At 36.8% G+C, this 25,466-nt stretch overlaps 1 protein-coding gene across 3 annotated transcripts in view; it reads left to right on the top strand.

Annotated features, from left to right (window-relative positions):
* The first annotated feature begins 471 nt into the window (after nucleotides 1-471).
* LOC137488996 (uncharacterized) overlaps nucleotides 472-25,466 on the top strand; it is a 26,214-nt gene continuing 1,219 nt past the window's right edge. Inside the window, exons 1-11 of one of the 3 annotated variants that reach the window (XM_087303413.1) lie at nucleotides 472-739; nucleotides 1,545-1,663; nucleotides 9,621-9,935; nucleotides 10,266-10,382; nucleotides 10,665-10,709; nucleotides 12,894-13,208; nucleotides 14,702-15,013; nucleotides 17,860-18,168; nucleotides 18,450-18,755; nucleotides 20,747-21,061; nucleotides 23,545-25,466. The exon at nucleotides 23,545-25,466 is cut by the window's right edge and continues 1,219 nt beyond it. In XM_087303413.1, coding sequence (XP_087159539.1) covers nucleotides 1,618-1,663; nucleotides 9,621-9,935; nucleotides 10,266-10,382; nucleotides 10,665-10,709; nucleotides 12,894-13,208; nucleotides 14,702-15,013; nucleotides 17,860-18,168; nucleotides 18,450-18,755; nucleotides 20,747-21,061; nucleotides 23,545-23,651 — 2,187 coding nt within the window. In that variant the 5' untranslated portion in view covers nucleotides 472-739; nucleotides 1,545-1,617 and the 3' untranslated portion in view covers nucleotides 23,652-25,466. Of the gene's footprint in view, nucleotides 740-1,160; nucleotides 1,294-1,544; nucleotides 1,664-9,620; nucleotides 9,936-10,265; nucleotides 10,383-10,664; nucleotides 10,710-12,688; nucleotides 12,779-12,893; nucleotides 13,209-14,701; nucleotides 15,014-17,859; nucleotides 18,169-18,449; nucleotides 18,756-20,746; nucleotides 21,062-23,544 lie in introns of those variants that run through there. The other 2 variants (XM_087303412.1, XM_087303415.1) reach the window with 2 other exon arrangements.

Genomic DNA, 25,466 nt, shown 5'->3' with positions numbered 1-25,466 from the left:
TCAGACCCCTACTGAAAAATCCAGCTTAAACCAGCCTAGGCTGGTTGGCTGGTTTTAGCTGGTCGACCAGGCTGGTGTTAGAGGGGTTTTGGCCTTTTCCAGGCTGGTTTCCAGCCATTTCCAGCCTGGTCTTAGCTGGTCAGGCTGGAAGATGACCAGTTAAAACCAGCTTGATCAGCCTAGCCAGGCTGGGAGCCCAGCCAAAACCAGCTATGTCCAGCCTAAACCAGGCTGGTCAAGCTGGTTTTAGCTGGTCAGTTTCCAGCCTGACCAGCTAAGACCAGGCTGGAAACCAGCCTGGAAATGGCCAAAACCCCTCTAAAACCAGCCTGGTCGACCAGCTAAAACCAGCCAACCAGCCTAGGCTGGTTTAAGCTGGATTTTTCTGCAGGGACACAATGTAAATGAGCTAATGACATCACTGTCATGGGTAGGAGTGGGGTTAGGTAAGCCCATTAAAAAGCATTGAATGCAGCTGATTGCAATACACTGAGTCTGCAGCCAGACCCTTCTCACTTATCCAGCATGTGTTTCACGCAGCGGCGATGGCCTTCCAGCAACATCCCATCACTGGGAAACATCCACACATACAAATACGGGCAATTTAGCTTACCTAATTCACCCAAACCGCATATATTTGGACTTGTGAGCATAGAGCTTGTGAGGAAAACCGGGGAAACAAACACGCGCGCACACAGAGAAAGGATGCCCTCAAGTGTTCATTTAAGGGCACAGCAAGGTTCGGTGACTGACAACCTCTGAATTGCAAACGTGACTTCAAACTCTAACATGGTTTCGTGCTAGTTACTTCTAGCTAGTCATGTGCACTTTCATAATCACAACATGCTCTTTCAAAATTTAATCTTCGGAATGGCACTAGTGAGAAACATTTTTCTGTGTTGTAGACGACGTAATTGTGTTGTAAATATTCTTGCTATTTTGCTAGTGCTTTTGATACTTTTTTTATATACGAGTCTTTATGTCACTTGTTTGTCCCGTTTTTCCCGTTCAAAATATTTTTTTCTTAACCGTAGCTATAATAACTTTGTTTGTCTATGGAGGAAATAAATACAGAGTAATATCATTGGATATGGATATTCGCGTCTTTCGCCTCCTGATCCGCCCTGTAATGTTAAATGTCAGCTGTTGGATGTTTGTTCGGCGCATGCTCCGTAGGTCCAGAATCAGTTCATTCTCTCAGCTTGGCGTGTCTTACTTTAGTTTTAGATTAGAATATTCTCTGGGATACTATTTTTGTTTCTAAATCCAAGTGACTATCAGATATGTCTCAAAGTGAGTAACTTGTGGATATTGACGCGAACGGTTTTGAACGATTCAGTCCGTTTTGGTGAATTGTTCGTTTAAAAGAATCGGTTCACAAAAAGATTCATCCAAACGAACGGGACAACAGTTACGCCTTGCTAAAGACTCAGATTTTGCCAACTTAAAAGAAGAACAGACTTCGAATTTTAAGCAAACTTATTCTGTCATCATGTTGATTTATTAACACATCTATTCACGGATCTCCTTGTTGTTTCTTTCAGAAAACGCGCTAGGTGTGGCTTAGAAACTTACTACTCTTCGTGGAAATCAGATTTAGCTGGAAACATCAACAATATGAAGATCATTTTAGGGATCATTCTGATTTTGCTACAAACATGTGGTAAGTGTGCGGTTTCTTCATTCATTATTAGGCCTGCTTTCGGTTTCACGTTGACTCCTTTAAGGGTATTTGACCATGGGCACTTTTATATTTATATATATATATATATATATATATATATATATATATATATATATATATATATATATATATATATATATAATTTTGATCAAATTCCTCTTTCTTTGTAAAACTAACAATAAAACTTACTTTAAAAATTTAGTAGCTTTCTAATATATATATATATATATATATATATATATATATATATATATATATATATATATATATATATATATATTTCATATTATTCAACCTTCTTTTAGGTGTCAAAACCACTGTTTTTGCCTTGTCGCACACCCAGAGTTTTAACTACAACAATGAAAGATAATTTAGAAAGATTTTAAAAGATAATTTTTCTGGAAACTTTTAATGTATCTTAATGAAGCACTAGTAAATAATTTAAATATTTTATAGTTATTAATATGAGACTATTATCAATATTATTCTTTATTCAAAATAGCTGTCACAGTGTCATTTTTTACCACAACACTGTAATGTCGTTTAAAAAAGTTTACGTGAAAGATTATTTAGGTGGTTTCTATGAAAATGAATAGTGCCATCTGTGAACATGTTCAAGATGGAAGGATTTAAAATTTTCATCAACAAACACATGATGAAAATTAAGGTAAATATTGCTTGATAAAGAAATACATATATTTTACATCATTTCCAAACATGTTGTACCTTCATAGGTGTTTTTAAGAACCAAACAAAATTAAGGTAAATAAGAGTATTTTGTACACAGATCAGCTTCTAATTGATACTAGCATTTCATGTAAAGCTATATCCTTACATTTTTCACAAAAAAAAAAAAAAAAAAAAAACTGTAGAAATGTAATTTCCAGCAAGCTGCCCCCTGTGGTGGAAATGACAGCATGTGGTGGAAATCACATTTATGGTTTCAAAACAAAATTGATATGGATTGTGAAAGTACAGGGGTTGGACAATGAATCTAAAACACTGGCCAATTTAGTGTTGGAGGTTTCATGGCTAAATTTGAGCAGCTGGTGGCCAGTCTTTGATTGCACATTCCACCAGTAAGAGCAGAGTGTGAAGGTTTAATTAGCAGATTAACAGCAGTTTTGCTTAAAATATTGCAACATACAAAACATTATGTTATATGTTGACACAGAGTTCAAAAGAGGATAAATTGTTGGTGTGTGTCTCGCTGGCACATCTGTGACTAAGACAGCAATCTTTGTAATCTAATAGTCTTCATAATCTAAGAGTCACGGTATCCTCCTGAGTAAAGTCAGCAAACCACCAAGAAGGAGAACTATGGAACAAAATCAATGCCTAAAGTCTTGAATTAAAAAGCTTGTTGAATATCACAAACTGAAAAAAATAATACACCGTATTAACAAGTTCTTGCATTTTAATGACTTGAATTCCAGGGTTTGTATTTTTAGGTCCTGAAATTTAACATATCTGTTTATTTAAGCTTTGAATATTTCAACGAAAAATATTTCAAACACGTTTTCATACTTAAAAATTCAATAATTCATATTCAATTTTCAGATTTCACTTACGAAATATTCAATACCCTTTAAAAATACGATGTATAATATTCAAATGGTAATTTTCAGTTCATTTTATTTCAGTTCAAATATTCGCTTCCATAAATTCAGTGGATCAAATTCGACTGTTAAAATTCAACATTACATCCGGGAACTGCAGGAGAAGCAATAGATTGCAGATTGAAGATCGCCAGCTGCTCTAGCTTTCACCAGCAGGTGGAGATGGAATAATGTAAGATTTTTAACCCAGTAAACAGGCGAGAAAAAGGCTATTAAAGGCACAAAAGTAGCATTTAATATTAATATCAATGCTTTGGACATTATAAATGATAAAAAGTATGAGTAAAATGAGTAAATGAGGTTTTAGTCATCTATATTTGCCCTTATGTAACGGAAGCCAGCTGGTGATCGCGTAAATCTCAGTTCTCGGATCCAGTGACAGACGTTGTTCTGCAATCTTATCGGAGCTTGTCTCCCATGCCGGCTCGCTCCCTGCTCGGACCGGTGCAGTTACTTGCACATAAACCGTCTTTTGATGAATATGATGTTACACATTTTCTATCTTTATTGACTCTTTCTTCCATAGACGCGAAGTATTATATTGAAAGAATATAAACGTAAGAGAAACAGGAGAGGAAATATTATAATAATACAAAATAGATAAACATTGACAGGGCTAAGAACAATTACGAACAAAGATATTCAAAAGCAGAGAGATTTTATGAGAATGTCACACAAAACAGTTTACTTAGAACTGTTAAACAGTGTTCAGGTATGATTTAAGGTTGGTTATGGATGGGGCGTCTGATTTAAAATAATTTTTTAACAAAGGTGCGTCTTCAGTTATTAAACGCAGCTATGTCAGGATTGGGACAGGTTATATAATTCCATTATTTAAATTATGATTGTTAATATTAATATTTTATGACATGTATTTGGGCTATTGCGCTTAAATAAGTCATCCGTGATTCTAAATTAATATTTCTATTTATCCTTTTTAGCTATCACTTTGATATCGTCTTTCTCTTCTTTTTTCTATTTTTTGTGGTTCTGCCACGGTTAAACGTTTGCAAAATGTCTTAGTTTGTCCAGAATATTGCTTTTCCTCTAAAATAGAGACGAAGCAGAAGGAAAATGAATGAATTGATGAATGAATGAAATGATTGACGTTTTTTTGCATGTGCGGTGTGGCTTGCACACGACAAAGTCGAACGAGTGGCCGCGAGCTCCGGTGGCCGGTCAGAGCGCCGCATATCAAACTTAAGAGATGCTGGATGGCTGCCAGTATATGATAGGAATTCTTCCAAAGTTTCAGATGATATCTGGGCTTGTGCATAATAATGTAAAATAAAAGTGAAAGTCATGACATTTGGCCAAGCATAAGAATAATAGCCTACAAGAGTGTTTCGATTATTATCATGACATGTCATGCTTGGGATTATATGAATAACACCTCGCTGTTTACCATTTCTGAAAGTGGAGCTGACGTCGGCGCGAAATAGCTTGTATAATTGTAAAAAGACTGATGAATATTAATGGATTTCTTATATCTGTCATTTCTGATAATATAATTGATTTAACTAGTGTGAGAGTATCCAACACCCATTTAGCAAAAATGCATCCAGAATCCTAAACCAATAACTTTGTCAAGCAAAAATTATGATTTTATAGGCTACTGATTTTTTTTTAAAACAAGAAAAAAGAAACTTAGCTACCCTAGCAATTGTTTATTTAAATATGATCATCTCAAAATATAAAATAAAAACATAATTGTTTGACTTTGTGAAATCATAAAACAGACTTGCCGAAAAGAGTTATTAGAATAAATGAGCAAATACATTCTCTCCAGTAGATGGCGATTACAGCTCAGTAATGATTCCATAATGATGAACAGAGCTGCTTTGCAGGAACCCCTCAACCACGCATGTCAAACCACGCATTCTAAACATTAATCTTATGAAACTAGCTCAAGTGACAACTATATTAAATTTAAACCAGTTTAAATAAGTTTATATGTTTAATAACTGCAAAAAAGATCAACATTGCTAATCATAAAATACAAACGGTTGCTGAAAAGTTATAAATATTGGTTTTCTCATTTAATACTGAAAACAAATTAAAGTCAGTTATAACTGCCTATTATCAAACCACAGGCGACTCATTTTATTACTAATTGGCTGCGACATTGCCACATTTGCGTTAATACATTTTTCTTGCCTATAGGCTACATAACAATAAAACAATATTCTGGACAAACTAAGACATTTTGCAAACGTTTAACCATGGCAGAACCCCAATAATTAGAAAAAAAGAAGAGAAAGACAGGCAGAGTGATAAAAAGGATAAATAGAAATATTAATTTAGAATCACGGATGACTTATTTAAGCGCAATAGCCCAAATACATGTCATAAAATATTAATATTAACAATCATAATTTAAATAATGGAATTATATAACCTGTCCCAATCCTGACATAGCTGCGTTTAAATAATAACTGAAGACGTCACTTTAATGCATTCGCACGTTTTGTTAAATTATTTTAAATCAGACGCCCCATCCATAACCAACCTTAAATCATACCTGAACACTGTTTAACAGTTCTAAGTAAACTGTTTTGTGTGACATTCTCATAAAATCTCTCTGCTTTTGAATATCTTTGTTCGTAATTGTTCTTAGCCCTGTCAATGTTTATCTATTTTGTATTATTATAATATTTCCTCTCCTGTTTCTCTTACGTTTATATTCTTTCAATATAATACTTCGCGTCTATGGAAGAAAGAGTCAATAAAGATAGAAAATGTGTAACATCATATTCATCAAAAGACGGTTTATGTGCAAGTAACTGCACCGGTCCGAGCAGGGAGCGAGCCGGCATGGGAGACAAGCTCCGATAAGATTGCAGAACAACGTCTGTCACTGGATCCGAGAACTGAGATTTACGCGATCACCAGCTGGCTTCCGTTACATAAGGGCAAATATAGATGACTAAAACCTCATTTACTCATTTTACTCATACTTTTTATCATTTATAATGTCCAAAGCATTGATATTAATATTAAATGCTACTTTTGTGCCTTTAATAGCCTTTTTCTCGCCTGTTTACTGGGTTAAAAATCTTACATTATTCCATCTCCACCTGCTGGTGAAAGCTAGAGCAGCTGGCGATCTTCAATCTGCAATCTATTGCTTCTCCTGCAGTTCCCGGATGTAATGTTGAATTTTAACAGTCGAATTTGATCCACTGAATTTATGGAAGCGAATATTTGAACTGAAATAAAATGAACTGAAAATTACCATTTGAATATTATACATCGTATTTTTAAAGGGTATTGAATATTTCGTAAGTGAAATCTGAAAATTGAATATGAATTATTGAATTTTTAAGTATGAAAACGTGTTTGAAATATTTTTCGTTGAAATATTCAAAGCTTAAATAAACAGATATGTTAAATTTCAGGACCTAAAAATACAAACCCTGGAATTCAAGTCATTAAAATGCAAGAACTTGTTAATAAGGTGTATTATTTTTTTCAGTTTGTGATATTCAACAAGCTTTTTAATTCAAGACTTTAGGCATTGATTTTGTTCCATAGAGAACCACATCCAACAGGAGTAACTCTGGACACAAGAGGAAGCTGTCTGAAAGGGATGTTCGGTTGCCAACACCGATTTTATCCAATAAACATAAAATCACTGCTGCCCAGCTCACTGCAGAATTAAATGTGCAGCTCAACTCTCCTGTTTCCACCAAAACTATTGGTCTGGAGCTCCACGGGGTCAATATACATGACCAACAACTATAGCCAAAACTTTGTCCATTCGTGCCAATGCCACATCGGGGAGAGTTATGGTGTGGAGAAGCCCCAGAAAAGCATACTACTCAGACCGTTGATGCCCAGAGTCAAGCATGGGGCGATCAGTGATGGTTTGGGCTGCATGCCTATATCATGCTATTATGGTGACAGAGTGGTTTTATGAACATGAACGTGAAGTTGAACATCTCCCATGGCCTGCACAGTCACCAGAACTGGATTTTATTGAGCACTTTGGGGTATTTTGGGGAAATGAGTCAGAAAATGTTTTTCTCCAGTAGCATCACATTTTCTTTTCAGCTTAGTCCCTTTATTCATCAGGGGTCACCACAGTGGAATAAACTTTTTCAGAATATGTTTTACGCAGTGAATGCCCCTCCAGCTGCAACCCATCACTGGGAAACACCCATGCACACTCATACACACTCCTGAAATACAGCCAGTTTAGTTAATCAATTCCCCTATAGCGCATGTGTTTGGACTGTGGGGGAAACCGGAGCACCCGGTTGAAACCCTCACCAACACGGTGAGAACTTGTAAACTCCACACTGAAATGCCAACTGACCCAGCCAAGGCTCAAACTTGTGACCTTGCTGTGATGTGACATTGCTACCCACTGCGCCACCACGCTGCCCCACGAATGAATTATCATGCTCTAAAACCAGCCCTTTCAGTTTCATTGTCTATCCCCTGTAGATGTGTAATTCTTTTTATTTCTTTAATTAATTTACATAATATTTGAATAATAATCAGTTATTCACAGTATGATCTGTCACTGTTCATCTGTTAGACAAATTGGTGTTTCTTAGATTAATCTCAGCCATACACATGCAAAAACATGTGTGGTTATGTTTAGTAAGTTTGTAAATTGAGTTTAATAAGTGTGAGTTTAGGAGTTTAATAATTTTTCTAATAAATATCTAATGTTTCTCTACATTAACATTGATTCATTGTCATTTCCACCACACCCTGTCATTTCCATCAACACACACATTTATAAAAAAATATTTAAAAAGTTCTCAACGCACATTAAGAGTATTCACAATTTATGAGTTCATGCTCTATTTAATATACAAATTCAGTTTATTTATTTTCTAATAAGCTCTTATACAAATTAATATTCAATTTTAGAAAGTGACAGGTGTACAATTCAGCATACAACTTATTTATTTCATTGACAAATGTATAATTATTATATATGTTGTGGAAAGATTGGTTAAACTAGATACATAAATGATTTAAGGCAATGTTTGACTGCCATAATTTATTTTATTTTGAAATAAAAGCTGTATATTGAGATGTGGTGGAAATGACATTTGTTCAGTTCACGATGGAAAAAATGTTAAATATGAACTAAGTTTGTCCTCTTACAGATCTTAAAACTAGACAAATTGTTGAGACTTATGAGGCTGTTACGTTACTTTTGAAGTTTGAAGTTTTTTTTACTTAACTTCACAAGGCTAAAAGTGCCCATAGTTAAAGAATTGCCCTGAAATTGTTTAGATGTTTGATAGGAAAGCAGCAATTGAAAACCTAATCTTAAAATCGCACCATTTAAAACCAACAAGGGTAACAGTGTATTATTAGCCACCTTTTTCCTGGATTAAAAAAAAAAGTTCTTGTAAGAACAGTGAACTACGTTTTGAATAATCATACTATTAGTTTATTACAAATTACCACAAATTATTTACACAATGGAAGTAATGCATTCATAATTCATTGATTCTCCTGAATTTCTTTTTAATATACTATTTTCATAATAAATGCTTGTATACATTCTTCATGATTTTTATTTGCAGTGTTGAGCTATTAACTGTTCATTTCACTTGTTGCTGATAATGAATACATTTGCTCTTTGCATCTATTAAGCTATACAAGATTATTGTACTTCAAAAATTTAAGTTTGCACAAAAAAAAATCCAAAGAGGCCAGACATCGTTACTATAAATGTATATTTAAGATATTATATTACTGACTACAAATTTTTAATTTAGACTAATTTCAGATCAGTTATTGAATAAAATTCATAAGCTTTTTTGATGAAGGATAAAAATAAAGAAGCTAAACTTACAATTTTACAACGTGTATAGATTATTTGTATGGGATCCTACTTTGTCAGATTGAGGTAAAGTTGGTTTTATATTCGTACATTCATTCAGTGGCAACTTGTGACATGCTCCTTACTGTGTATTGTTTACCGTGGTACTTTGAAAATTCAGTTTGAAATCACATGTCAGTATGACTTAAAAACAGCCCAGCACTATTTATTTGTATATTATGCACTATTTTATTTGCTTCTAATATAATTCCATTATTTAGAATTCACAAAGAATACTTTTCTGAACTTATATTATTAAGGAGAAAGTCTGAATGTGTGAATATATAAAACCAACTTTATCTCAATCTTTGTCAGGCAGACTGGTTGTTCTTTATTTTACAGCTGAATAATTTAAATAGTTAATTATTTTAATAAGGCACGACTAAATTCTCTCTTTAAATGATTTCTCACTAACATTCCCAGCAGTGTTTCAATCTCTGAGATGCTGTTTCTGTTTGTTCTGCAGGTGTGTTTGGTGCTGAAAAGATTGTGTCAGTGTTGGAGGGACGGACTGTGACTCTTGACACTAATATTACTGATATAAAGAAAATCACTCGAATACTGTGGAGGTTTGAATCTTCACACATTGCGGATTTTAATGGAACCAAGATCAACATTGCCCCCAATGGCACTAAGATATTCAAAGACAGACTGAATGGGAACAGTCAGACTGGATATCTGACCATCATGGACATCAAAACCACAGACACTGGACTTTATAAAGTAGAGATCAACCAGATTGATGCGTCTGTAGAGTGGTTATTCAGAGTTACTGTCAATGGTGAGGATATTACTTTTGAAACTGAACAATATTGAACATTATTACATTTAATCTACAGCCTCTGCAAACAAACTGCAATCTTAAATCACATGAAAATGCAAGATATCTGTAATTTTGATGACAAATTTATCATTCCAAAATGGCAGATACATCCATGTGTTTAGAGCTGGTGTAAATTACAGACACCTAGTACATAAATATCAAATAGTTTTCTTAAATGATTTTTTTTTTTACCTTTATGTAATTAGTCAAGAATCATTAACAAACATTAGTCTATCAGATCTACAGTAGTGAATGTTTATGGTGTTTATTTCTATTTTTCTTGATCAGGTTCAGGTTTATCTCCAGGTGCTGCGGCAGGAATATCTGTTGTTGTTCTTCTGCTAGTGTTTGCAGGAGCAGCTGCTCTTGTGTTTTACCATCGCCGCCAATTCCTTGATAAAAAAAGTAAGTGGAGAAAACAGGAGAAAAAATGAGTGATGTAGGGCTAAAGAATTTTAAACAGTTTTTTTTAAGTATAATGTTTCTTTCCATATAAAGTTAATAGTAATGATGTTGAGTTTAATATTACAAATGTGCAAAATTAATTACATAAATGAAGTATTCTTGAAGCAGCTTTTTGATTTTGTCCAAAGCTACAGTATATTGTATGTTTAAAATGGAAACCGCATGATTGGTTCAAATTTTTAAGTATTTATTCAACTTTTGTTTCTGTGTGCTGCTAAACAGCTGAAATGCATCAAGCAGAGATCTCTGATCAACAAAGTCTGATGTGTAAGTAATAAACATGCTAATGTAGAGTTTAATCATTGTTTTCACAGTCTGTAGGCCGATATACATTATTTTTAACACCAGCTCTGTTGAAGTTGGTTTAGAGTAGCAATAACTGAAGCCTGTGTTTATCCACTGTTGACCTGCATGACATTAACAAAATCATATCTGTGTTTGATTAGTTTGTATATTTGATCATGCATCTCTTATGTGTGTCACTGTATGTGTTTTTAATCATCTTATTAACTGTCATGGTCACTGCCGGTTTTGCCTTCTATGGCCACTAGAGGGCACCGTGTTCTGGTTGTGTGTTCTTGGACTGCATTTCTTATCACCATCAGCTGTTTTTTTATTTATTTTTGCTTTTTAATATGTCCCTTGTGATGTGTTTATATTTGGTTTGCTTTAGAGATGTACTGAAAATGACTAGTTCAGTTTTCGGGTCAAAAACAGAAAAAAGGGGGGAAATACAAGCTGAAAAAAGACTATTTAGTAGAGGCGTGAACCTACACTGGTCTCATTGTTCGCAAGTATCAGGTCCACAGTGTGTGAGAAAGAGAAAGAGAAAAGCAGAAATGGAATTTACAGCTTTGATTTTCTAAAAAAGCAGTGAAATTGGGGCTTTTGGCTTCTGCTGTAACTTCAGTGTCAGTGAAAGACTGTCCAGCAAACCCACAGGCAGTGAATTGTGTGCATTTGTCTGTTTTAAAAGTATTTGGAGTATTTTAATTACTCGCACTCGCCTCCATCGCCATAGTAAGCTACCAAAATATAGCACATATGAGAAGAACGACACGAGTTTGAAGTAACTGGTTAGGATCTATTACTGAACCAATACCAAATTGTCTGTGTCTGCATCGTTGTGCACCGAGGAAACAATTAATTTGACACCCCTAATATTCAGTGGTGTCAGCCTAGTAATCACACAATGTGAAGAGGCTTTTACACTGGACACAGAAAGCGCAGTTCTATGAAATCCATGTATATTAGTGGATTTAGCCATGCAATGATGGTTTTTGCTGCACTGACCAAAATGCAAGAGCAGCGTGCATTATGGCCAAAGTTCAAAATAGCTCAATATGCTACTCTGTGGTTTTTCCGCTCATGTACACATAACTTATCAATGTATGAACTGCACATGCTCACCGGAATAGAAAAGTCTGCTCAAATATTGTGCCAACAGTAGATTTTTATCTAGTATACTTGTTTCCGCAGCATTGCATTAGTGCTGTCATGGCAATGCCGGTAAGATGACGCATCTTGACTCATTCATTAATTTTTCTTCGGCTTAGCCACTGTACCGCCTTGACTCATTCATTAATTTTTGGTTAAGTCCCTTTATTAATCCAGGATCACCACAGCGAAAGGAACCGCCAACTTATCCAGCACATGTTTTATGCAGCGGATGCCCTTCCAGATGCAACCCGTCTCTGGGAAACATCCATACACACTCCTTCACACTCATACACTACGGACAATTTAGCCTACTCAGTTCACCTGTACCGCATGTCTTTGGACTGTGGGGGAAACCGGAGCACCCGGAGGAAACCCACACGAACGCAGAGAGAACATGCAAACTCCACACAGAAACGCCAACCAACCCAGCCGCGGCTCAAACCAGCAACCTTCTTGCTGTGAGGCGATAGCATTACCTACTTCTCCACTACGTCGCCCTCGACTTATTTACTGTCATTAAAATGTGACTGGTCAATGAAACATTGTAAAATAAAATGATAAATACTTATTACAAAACAGTTTTAGTTTTCAGCCAAGTGCATCTAGAATTTTGTTTTTTGGGCCATTTTTTTTTTAATCACATACCTAGTTTGCTTTGATGTATTTGGTTTGTTGGTCTGCTTTGCCTGCTCACCTTGGTTATTTCTTATCTCTTGTTTGCCCTTGTGATGTCTTGTGTTTTTGTTAGCCTGCATTACCTTATCATCTTTGCAATAATGAACTGTGCTTGTGTCCTCAAACCAGAGTTTGCCCTGACATTAACAGCACTGCACTTTTCATTTTCAAATCATCACTGTTAAACAGGAGAATGAGAATGTCATCATCACTACTAACAAGTCAGTTCATTTAACATTATTGGTTATTAGATTAAGTTCATTAACATTCAATCAAATACTAAACAAGATTAATTCGTAATATTCACGTCACCATGTTTATGCGCTGCTGTGACAGATGAAGCAAAGATAGTGTCTGTGAAGGAGAGAGGATCTGTCACTCTAAAGCCTGATGCTGTAATTCAGAGAGACGATCAGATACTGTGGACGTTTGGACCGCAAGAGACTCTTATCGCTGGAGTCAATGGAAATACCAGAGAGATCTGCATAGGTGATGGTGCTGATGGGAGATTCAGAGACAGACTGAGGCTGGACTCTACGACTGGATCAGTAACAATAACAAACACAGCAAGCGAACATGTTGGAGTCTATAAACTGAAGATCATCAGCAGCACTGGGACCTCATTTCAAAAATTCATTCTTACTCTAAAACGTGAGTATCTCAAGTCTTTAAATAAAAGTGACAAAAACTCAAAAGTAATGACCAGGGGCCTAAACAAACTCAAGATTATAGGATTAGTTTTGAGTTTACTGAACCAAATCAGTGCAATCAGACCTGGTTTGTACTATGACACTGATTATAAACTTCCTCTGTTAACTATGAATTTAATCCGGAGTTCTTGAGTGTGTAGAGTGTGAAGAGGACAATTACTATGTTATGCCAATTAATGGACCCTTTAATTTTGTGGCCTCAATCATTGTTGGGGTACTCTTTTTAAATATGGAATGATTAACAACTTATATCGAAATGTATATCGCTATCATTTAAAATGTAAAATAATTATCGAGGTTGCATTTTTGCCATATCACCCAGCCCTACTTTGAAACTAAAGTATTAACAACAACTTTAATTCTAATTCTGACAACATACAGAATTATAGGAACAGAGCTGGGTGACTAGTTATTGATGCTGGAAATATTACATTTACATTTAGTCATTTAGCAGATGCTTTTATCCAAAGCGACTTACAAATGAGGACAAGGAAGCAATTTACACAACTATAAGAGCAACAATGAATAAGTGCTGTAGGCAAGTTTCAGGTATGTGAAGTGTAAGAAGCAAAGCATTAGTAATTTTTTAGTAATTTGCCAGAGAGGCAATTGCAGATTAGGAAGGGAAGTGGAGACTAAATAGTTGAGTCGTTTCTTGAAGACAGCGAGTGACTCTGCCGTTCTGATGCAGTTAGGGAGTTCATTCCACCAACTGGGCAGATTGAACGCGAGAGTTCGAGGAAAGTGATTTCTTCCCTCTTTGGGATGGAACCACGAGGCGACGTTCATTCACTGAACGCAAATTTCTTTAGGGCACATAAATCTGCAGCAGTGAGAGCAGATAAAAAGGAGCAAAGCCAGAAGTCGCTTTGTAAGCAAACATCAGAGCTTTGAATTTGATGCGAGCAGCAACTGGCAGCCAGTGCAAATGGATGAGCAGCGGAGTGACATGTGCTCTTTTAGGTTCATTAAAGACCACTCGTGCTGCTGCGTTCTGAAGCAGCTGAAGAGGTTTGACAGAGTTAGCTGGGAGCCCGGCTAGTAGAGAGTTAATATCAAATCATATTTGCTATCATCTATTAAGACACTGTTCAAATCATGTCTCCAGTTATACTACAGCCTTTCAATTTAGCCTAATTGCATTTCACTCATCGTTTTTGTACACTATAGTCAACAAGTTTTATATCTCTCCATAGTTTAATGCGATTTTTGTCATTTGCGTTGCTTAATGGGATTGTAGTTCTTCCACCACTTTAATGATGTTTTTGTATATATGTGATGTTTATATTGTAGTATCATTGACCTGTGAGGGTTTATTTGATGCCATTGTATTTTACTACCACAGCACTCATCGAATGCACTCAATCTTTTTGTTCAATACTGAATATCGTGTCTGTATTTCTCCGTTTCTATGTGCTTCTCTCACAAATGAAGAGGATGTAAAATCAGTAACAGAGGGAAGTTCTGTCACTTTAAGCCCTGACACTGAAATACAGAACGATGATCTGATCCTGTGGATGTTTGGAGAAGGAGACAGTCTCATAGCCCAAATGGCAAACATCAGAAAGACCAGAGAGACGTTCGACGGCCCTGATGCGAGATTTAAAGACAGGCTGAAACTCGACAAGAAGACTGGATCTCTGACCATCACAAACATCAAAAACAATCACACAGGACTGTACAAACTACAGATCAGCAACAGCAGCAGGGGAACCACAAACAAGACCTTCAAAGTGCTGGTTAAAAGTGAGTGTTAAATTGAAATATTCTTTTTTTTAATGTAGATGCACTGAAATGCATCTATTAGACATTACATGATTAATATGCATGTCAGTATCAAGAGATTATAAGCCAGATTTTACCAAACGTCAAATTTGCACAAAAGAGCAATTCTTGAAAAGCACCGACTGGTGTGGACATTTTTGTGAATGATTGATGGACAATGGAAGAACCACCAAAGTAATTGGGCAGCACAAATTAGCTTAATTGGCAAATAATCAGAGCCAATGTTCTTAAGGTGCGAGGGATCCAACAGGCAGTTTTGTTTTTCCTTACTGAGGGTACGTAGGCAAATACAATATGTAGGGTTGCTAAGAGAAAAAAAATCTATATTCATGATGTAAAAGGTAATCAAAATCAAACAAAAACTCTTAATTATTTAAAAAATACTCTTATGGTACAAATATTCAGCAAATTGTATTTTATTTAGGTGTATTTACTGGCCAAATAGGCAGATTCACAAAGTGAAGTTTATTTATAAACTAATATTGAGAGTATCACTTGCTCATGATTGATCATGGCTGGTCCTGCATTAGCTAACTCATGATTCAGACAATTCCTAATGCCTAGTTCAGACTGCGTGATTTTAGCCCCGATTTTGGCTCGCCGACAGGTTTTGAGAAATCGCAGACAAATGCATGAAATCACAGGCAAATCGCTGCTCGTGCACGTGAGTGACAATCACACAGTATGAACGATCAAAGATGCGATCTGAGAGAATCTGCGATGAGTCGCCGATGCCTGAGATATTTGGCGTGCTAAATATCTGGAGCTGTCAGCGATGCAAATCATGCCGTGTGAATTGAGTTTTGACTGAAAATAACATCAGCGATCGCCTACAGCAGCTTTCACTTGTGTGTGCGTGTGTGTATAACTGCTGCAGGCCAGCGGGAGGCTGGGGGAGAAGTTAAAAGCGCTCTTTTTTTGGTTTATTTGGACCCACGAAATGGAGAGAAAACTAGTGGAGGTTTGACAGGACTCAGGACCAACCGTGTCTGTTTGACGTTTCATACAGAAAGAAATTAGTTTATTATCAACGTTGAGGAGAAATGGCTAATTCCCTCTAAACCCAGGTGAGCAAACATGTACATGTTCTACCCCATTAAAGGCTTCTTTCTTATTATGTAGTTAATAACAAAAGATAGGCTATACTACGTGTTTTTGGCTGTGAGACGTAGTTTGGACGAAGTTGTCGGCAATTCACCCTATAGTAAAGTCATGCAATGTGAATGTCTATGTCGCCGAACCATCTTGCAGTGTAAACAAAGCAGCGACGAAACGCTAGCCCAGATAGTCAAGCAGTGTGAAAACATCTGTGACACGACTAGTTGGAAAATCATGCAGTCTGAACTCGGCATAAGTCACTATAATTAACCATAGACCAAGAGTTTTATATCTCAGTCATCTTCGTTTTGAAGAATCCCCCTTTCCTCTCCTCCTACTCCTCCATTTTCCTAGATAGGGTGGCAGACCCAGTGGTTAGCAATGTTGCCTCAAAGCAAGAATGTCACTGGTTCAACCAGGCCAGTCGATATTTCTGTATGGAATTTACGTTTTCCCTGTCCTTGCATGGGTTTCTCCCGGAAACTGCCAGCATCAAGATTAAACACAGTAACAAAGCAAATGCCTGTTCTTCATGAACTGATCACTGACTCTGACTCAGTTGATTCATGGTAAGAACAAAACACCACTGTGGCATATAAATGTTCTCATCTGGCTTTGCATGGCATTTTTTACTTTGACAAAACCCAAAACAGATTCAAAACCTAACTATGCCTTTCACAATAATCAATATATCATATATTATTATCATATATTGTTATTATTATTATTATCATATATTATTGTGCAATACCTGGAGATGACCTCAAACCTCAACAGTGTCAAAAGTTTATAATAAAACCTTTACCTAATAGGACATTTAATAGTGTGCGTGTGTGTACATACGTGTTTTTGTGACAAATCAGGACACAAATCTGTATAATGACATGGGTATGACACAGGTATTACAAAAGGAGGATAAATTTGAGGACATTGGTGACATCCTCATTTCTCAAAATGCTTATAAATCCTACAGGATGAGTTTAATCTGAAAGTAAAGCTGTACACTGACTCCTGTGATGGTTAGGGTGGGGTGAGGGCAATATAATTTACAGTTTGGACAGTATAAAATGAATGGAAACCTATGTATTGTCCCCACTTTTCACAAAAACAAACGTGTGTGTGTATAAAAATATATGACAGAAATTTAAATACAGCCATTCAGAAGCACAGAATATGCACTTACTGCACTCCCAACAAAATGGTAAGATTACTAAAAAATATTTATGGTAAGATCTGAATAATACATATTAAGCCTCTTTAACATTATTAAATGTACAGTAGATGCTGAATCACTGATATGTGTTGGTTTGCACTTAGTTCTAAATTTCAATTTCGAAAACTCTTTTTAATATGGAAAATATTCCTTATATCGCGTGCCGTTGCTTTTAATTAGAACACAATTTAAATCATCCTTAAATCAGCCTTTAGGCGCACTCCTGTTGATTTCATTAATCTGGCAACCTGCGCTTGTGTTTGTTTTAAACCTAGCATGCAATACCCAATTCAACCACTGGGTGTTAAACTTGCATACGGCACCTTTTAAGTATTTTAGAATGACAACTATTCATTTTATTTTAGCTTTTCTAGAAAGGAGTTAAGGGAAAGGAGTATTCTAATAGGCTTCATTACAATTAATTCACTTGTACGTTTATCTTTGCTGAGTCAATGATAATCTAATTTCTTTCTTTTTTTCTGCGCTTCTTCGACAGTCAACAATGTGTCAGTGACGGAGGGAGATCCTTTGACGCTAAAGGTCCATGTTGAAATTGGTAAAAAAGATGAGATCAAGTGGCTGTACGGAGAAGATAATGCTCTTATAGCTGAAATCAAGGAAGGGGACAGGGGTATCTTTACATATGATAAAGCTGATGGGAGATTCAAAGGCAGACTGATGGTGGACGACCAGACTGGATCTCTGACCATCAAGAACACCAGACCCGAACACAATGGACTTTATACACTACTGATCAACAGCAGCAAAGGGCGCTCCTACAAACGCTTCCTAATTTTTGTCAGAGGTTAGTCTGTGATTTAGCTCAAACTCCTCCGTGTTCATCCAGAGATTGATGTATGGATCATTTAATTCATTAGAAATACTAGTACATAGTGAAGCTAAACTAGTTCAGTTGCTGCACTGTAAAACATTTATCTCAAAATAACTGCACACCTTAGAATGCTCATCAACCAATCAGAATCAAGCATTCAACAGCCCCCCATTGTATAATTTAATTTAATGCTGACATTTAATTTTAGGCTTAGTCTAATTGATCTAATTTTTTTTGTTTTGTTTTTTTCTAAGCGAGTATGATATTAGGAAAGGAGGGAAACAACATCACTCTGAATGTTCTTGCTGAATTGCGAAAAGATGATCTGATCCTGTGGATGTTTGGAGATGAAGACAACCTTATAGCTCAAATGAATGGAGAAACCACAGAGAGCACATTTACTGAAGCCGACGAGAGATTTAGAGACAAACTGCTGCTGGACAAGATGACTGGATCTCTGACCATCAGTGACATCACAAGCGAACACTCCGGAGCTTATAAACTACACATCATCAGCAGCAGGAGGACCTTTTACAGGAGATTCAGGGTTTTTGTGTGTGGTGAGTCTTTCAGTTTATATATACACTCACACACATATACACGTTTGGCAAATGCATTTCCATCTCCCATTATTTAATAGTGAGAATGATGAAACGCACAATGGGTGAAAACAAAAAGTTAATTATTGCCAATTTTAAAGGTTCCAGACACCCTGGAGTACTTTAAAACAAAATGTTGAGCATCACTTAAGACAATGTTAGCAGCTGTCAGCTTTAATTGAGGGGAAAACTGGATAATTTTGAGCTTTTGTCAGCTAATTTTAACTTCGGGTTTAAAATTATTTTGCGGCCAAAATCAGCAGCTGCGTCGCAAATCACATACTTATGCACTATTCTACGCCATTATGTAGTATAAATAGTGTAAGTAGTGTGTTCACACTGAAAACTATAAAAATAATAAGATCACTTTAATTACCAGGATGATGAACTCATTCAGCCGCTAAAATGAAGTGTGTAATGATGGACACTTCACGCACTCAACAACTGCTGGTTTGTCCAAGTAGCGGAAGGGGCGGAGCTATCGGACGCACATGTTGGATAACTTTATTTATTTTGGATGGTGAAAGCAAAATTCTCCTACGAGAGTGATTATAGCACCTCCCAATGGTGAATGCGGTTATACTTACGGCAAGTATTATTTGATATTTCGGTCGTTTATTTCACTGATTTGGCAACCATCAAACGTCATCAGGGAAACGGTTTGAATTTCCGCTTAGTAAAAAACCATTAGTGTGCCATTTGGGACGGACACTACATGCACATACTATACTGTTGAGTGTGTAAGTGCATAAGTACATAGTGCATGAGTGCATAGTGTATAGTGTGCCATTTGGGATGCAGCTAGTGATGTTGCGCGAATCTACTAGTGGAGTGATGACTCGTCGGTTTCTCATTATTATTCATAGCGGAGTTTTCTTACCCAATGAGAAGACCCTTCTTTTTAATTATTCATTCGAGCACTTGTTTACGAAGGCAAGACAGACCTGCCAATTTGTGACACAAATGACTGGGTGAGATCACGTCTGCGAACGGCGCGGTCGTATATATTTGTTTCCATGATCCACAGGGATTGTTGCATGTTTTTCCCTGTGATTCTGTCAGGGCCGATACTGCAAAGCTGTTGGTTTGCAGCTAGTATTTTTGGCGGGAGAGCTGTAAGAAAATTTGAGAATGAATTTATCAGTTGAGTTTGTTACCATTCAGACACTATGCCTATATCCGTACTACTCACTGAAGCCAAGCAGGGCTGCGCCTGGTCAGTACCTGGATGGGAGACCAGATGAGAAAACTAGGTTGCCGCCGGAAGTGATGTTAGTGAGACCAGCAGGGGGTGCTTAACCTGTCGTCTGTGTGGGTCCTAACACCCCAGTATAGTGACGGGGACTCTGTACTGCTCGGTGAGCACCATCTTTCAGATAAAACGTTAAACTGAGTCCTGACTCTCTGTGATCGTTAATCCCAGGGTGTCCTTTGAAAAAGAGTTAGGGTTAAACCCCAGCAACCTGGGCAAATTTACCTATTCACCTCTGTCTATCATGGCCTCCTAACCATCACTCTGTCTCCTCTCCACCAATCAGTTGGTGTGTGGTGTGCGCTCTGGCACAATATGGCTGTCATGTCATCCAAATAGATGCTGAACACTGGTGGTGGATGAGAAGATTCCCACCAAAAATGTGTAAAGCTCCTTGAGTGTCCAGTGAAGAGCTATATAAATGCAAGCAATTATTAAAAAGTCGGAGTCATGCATGAATGAAAGACAAAAAGATCTAGTATATTGGCTGCATTCTGCCGTATTTCAGTCAAAGTACTGATCTGTTGTGCTAAATATATTTGCTGTTAAAATAATCAAGTGGCATTCAAGATCCTGACTGATGACTGCTATTAGATAATGCCTGATTAACACTGTATCAGGTTAAACAGGATGATATTTTTTTTTATCTCATCTATTTTTTTTTTTAATATATTTTTTACCTTTTCTGTTTGTTCACCAGGTGAGACTGATCCAAACACAGTGTCTGTGATGGCGGGAGAAAGCTTAATTTTGATCACTAATTTTAATGTAGAGCGAGATGAGAAGCTGCACTGGACATTTGAAGGTGTGATGCTAGCATCTGGAATGAACAGAGACGTCAGTAAGACTGCATACAGGGATGATGAGAGATTCAGAGGCAGGCTGGAGCTGCACCATCAAAGCGCATCTCTGACCGTGAAAAACACCAGAAGCAGCGACTCTGGAGTTTATCAGCTGAAGATCTACAATGGACGCGAGAAGAACATTTGCTTGGATGTCAATGTTACCGTTTCTGGTGGGTAAATGAACTTTAAAATGATACCCAAATCCATTATTAGTTTTAAGTGCTACTTATTTATTTTTAAAAGAACAATTTTGCCATTTGGTCAGCCTCATGTTGAGAGGATTTTGGTTTTCAAAAGATCAACAAATGGCTTTATGGGTTTTAATTTTATACTATACCTTTAATTTTATTGTTTTATTACAAATAAAAGTTTCCAGAAAGAAAAAAGAAATCTATAAACTGTAACTCAGACTGAGGCTTCGTCTGGAATTGCGTACGTCTGCTATGCTAAAAACAGTATGTGAGCAGAGTAGTAGGTCCAAATTCATAAAGTTTGAAAATCAATATGCTAGAAATACCCGGATGACCTACTTCTTCTGGCGAGATTCTGAAGTGCGCATCCAATGCGCGCTGTTATCCTCTGATGCACCGCGACAGAATTCATGAATGGGAGTGAAGTGACGCGACTGACGTGGATAGGTCACGCTATCATGACAAAATGGCAGATGTAGTAATTCAGAATTCCATTCATACTATAAAGAACATACTTTACTAATGGTCAGATAGTAATTCCAAAAGTAGAAGGTGTATTCGGACACAGCCTAAAATATATATTCTGATTTATTTGCATCTACATGCCAAGCTAACGTCAAAGCAGCAGCAATATAAGGTGATTGCGTTGTCAGCCATTTTTCATGGGGCCCAAACAAGATCACATATCTGACCCTGAACCACAAAACTGTAAGGGTAAGAACTTCCTCATATTGCACAGCCCTGATACAGCATCTACTACTAAACACGAGCTGTAGTTCATTTGAGAAGCGCCGCAAACAGCTGTGATTATCGCAGAGGGGAAGTTTTTGATTTCATTATTGATTAATTTAATTGTTTGGGATTATGAACACAATATTGCAGAGCTTGTAAGCGATTTACTATTGATTAGAGAACTGGTTTTACTGACAAAATGCGCATGACAATTGCCTTGGTTCAGGGCCGGCCCGTGCCACAGGCAGTATAGGCAAATGCTAAGGGCGCTGTACATCCAGGGGGCGCCAGGAATGAGAAGGGTTAAGTTGGTTTTGTTTTCAATATTCCTGACACACATTCAGTGATAGATGGCAATAACTCAAAAACCTCTTACCCTAAAAAGATCTAAAGTGTGTTTCCTACAAAAAGACAAAGCTGGTTATGTTTCACAGCTGTCTTTTTCTCTTTTTTTTTGCTCGATATTACGAGCACTGCTCCGTTTAGCCTGGGATATGTGTTTAGCCGGGAGAGCTGAGCTCGCGCGGAGTGGAGCTCTCCGTAAGGTACCGTCGGAAAAGTCCTTCTTTTTTTTTTTTTTTTTGCTCTATCCTACTTGTTTTATTTTAAACACAACTAATTTTCTCTTAAATGAGCACAACAGTTACTAAAGTAGTCGAATGCTTCATTCATTATAGATCTGTGCATTCTTACATTAACACCTCTGTTATCAAACAAAACACAATGAGAGATTCATTTGTTGCTCTTCACTAAATAACTATAGTAACTTTAATCAATATGCAAATACAATTAAAAGTTAAATAGATTTTATAGCTTTATTTAATTTCTGTATAGGCCATTGATTTTAATAGGTTAAACCTTTTATTTTATTGTCAATATATTCTATTGTTTGCTATGTATGCGATCATTTGAAGCTATTTGTTGTCCCATATTTTAACATCCCAACGTTGATAGATATGACATAACATTGCTAATCATTAAATAGCTATAGTGCTATCTGTTAGTTTTACGTCAGCTAATGTTATGGAAGGGCATAGATGTTTTGAAAAATAGTAATATTAATGTAACTACCCCATCATTCCTTGCTCAAGCAAATGTGTAAATATTAGATCTATTCAGCAATAATGTTAATTGCATTGGCATATTTATCTGACATTTTCCTAGCTTGTAGTAGTCGATCAAAAAGCTGTTTAGTTTCTTATGACTTTACACTAGCAGTGGAATTTACTGCGATGCGACGGATCTCACCTAGGGCGCCAAATTGGTTAGGGCCGGGCCTGCCTTGGTTTAATTGTGTCACCCTGCTGTCCACCTCTGCATGAGAGTTTGCATGTTCTGGAAGCTTTGTGATTAAAGCCGCTGTCTCACTGCACTTTTTGCCTCATAGACTTCCATTCATACGCATGCGAATACGGCAGACGGGAAACGCAAGTTCAAGTGACCTGCAAAATCACATCACATGTCTGCGTAAGACCAATTAAAGATCAAAACATGACCTCTCTGGATAGAAATTTTAAATATGGACCAGTCGCTCACTTTTTTTTATAACTAATCATATTGTTTAATCCTGTCCCTTCCCGCAGCGCCGTACAACAGAATTTCGCATGTGACCGCAGCATTAGTCTCATGTCTGCACATTAGAAAACTTTGGTAATTTGGATTTCTGAAGGTGAATTCACAATTGACATTGTAATGATGCCTGAAACCTTTTGTCTTTGTGTGATTTTCAGATGCCACCAGAAATGGACCGAACGAATCAGCAGTTAAAACGACGCCGTTGCCGAACGGAGCAGTTTCTCAAAGAATGAAGGAACAGCAGGGGACAAGCTCAGTTTAAAGAGATAAGACAGCCACCAGTGTAAAGGTTTAGCATCTTTTATGGGCCTATAGAAACTGCCCAATGAAATAACGTGTGGTGTTAAGCAGTTTATTAAATTTTGGATATTTTGTGACTACTAAGTTATTACAATTGTTAGCTTAACTGTAATCACAAATTCTGCTGTTGATTATTAATCATTTTATTTGAAATCTCTCAACATAAAAAAACAATGGGCTCTATTTAAACAATCCAATCACATGCTCTCAAGCGCACAGCGCAAATGCACTGAAAGTATGTCTGAATCCACTTTTGCTATTTTAAGGATGGGAAAAATGGGTGGTGTACCCAGCGCATTGTCTGAAACGGTTGTCCTTATTCTCTTATGCCGAGTTCAGACTGCTTGGTTTTAGCCATGATATTTGATTGGGCAACAGGTTTTGAGAAAAATTGCAGACAAATGCCTAAAATCAGTGCATATCGGTGCTCGTCCATGTGAGTAACAATCACACAGTGTTAACTATCAAAGATGCGATCTGAAAGCATTGCTGATGAGTCGCTGACACCCGTAGGATAGTTGGCGAAACAAAATCCTGTCGTGTGAAATTGTTCTGATTGAAAATAACATCGCAGATTACCTACAGCCAATGAGACAGCAGCATCCACTAGTTTGAGTTATCTGTAGGCCAGTTGGAGGTTGGTGGAGAAGTTAAAAGCACTTATTTTGGTCTATTTGAAGCCAAGAAGTGGAGGTAAAACTAGTGAAAATTTGGCAGGAGCACCCGTGTCTGTTTGACATGGCATTTGAGCAATTCCACAACCAGGTCGAAAAAAGTTTAAGAGACATTGCTAATTCCCTTCTAAACCAAAGTGAGCAAAATAGGCACATTTTCCACCCCACTAAAGGCTTCTTTCTCATTATGTAGTTAACTACAAAAGATATACTACATGACCTTGTGTTGGTCATATGACTTCTTGCGTGTTTGGTTGTCCAATGTGTTTGGAAGACAGAGACAAAGTTATCTGCGATTCTCCTTTTGTAAAGTCATGCAATGTGAAACCTCCTGTTGCAGATGCCTCTAGTAGTGTAAACACATCAGTGAGAGAACGCTACCCCAGATAGTCATGCAGTGTGAAAACATCTGTGATGTGACTGCTTAAACAAATTGTGCAGTCTGAACTCTGCATTATGGTTGAGTTTTGGCCGTAGAATGCCTTATAATAACCATGTGTGTAATAAATAATTTATGCAGTGATATGAACATGCATATTACCAACATGGTCATTCTAAAACGCCTTAACCATCTCAGTATTAGTGTAATTATATTGTTAATGACTTCCAGAATTAAGAGTGTCTGTTAGGTTGGTCAGCTAAGACCCCCTCTCACGCCTTCAAACATAACCTCGCGTTTACGGCTTGTCAGGATTGCAATCTAAGGCCCAAATCATTTATTAAATGAAGAAAAGATTCATGCAGCTTCTCCTACTGCAGCAAATTCTGTTTTTACTTTTGATATTTGGCGCCAGATTATTAGGAAGTGATGATTTTGTTGTCTTTGACTCTTCGGATGGTAACGCTGCTTTTGTTCGCACGTCTTTTATGCGATAATCCAGTTTTGTTCATAAAAGTTTTTCAATTTTTTGGATAGAAACATAGCTAATGGCGATATTTTTGTTGACTCAAAATAGAGCAGGATGTGAAAATCTTTAATCTGGATCAAATTGGTCCACATTTGGAAATGCCAGGTTTTGCCATCCATGATTAACTGAACAATCTGACTTTTATGACAGTTTTTAAAGAATAAATATTTAAAAACATTGGATTGTACTGTGATC

The sequence above is a fragment of the Danio rerio genome, chromosome 22, assembly GCF_052040795.2.
Source record: "Danio rerio strain M-AB ecotype USA chromosome 22, GRCz13ab, whole genome shotgun sequence".
NCBI classification, from domain to species: domain Eukaryota; kingdom Metazoa; phylum Chordata; class Actinopteri; order Cypriniformes; family Danionidae; genus Danio; species Danio rerio.
This window is presented reverse-complemented; position numbering and strand designations above follow the sequence as displayed.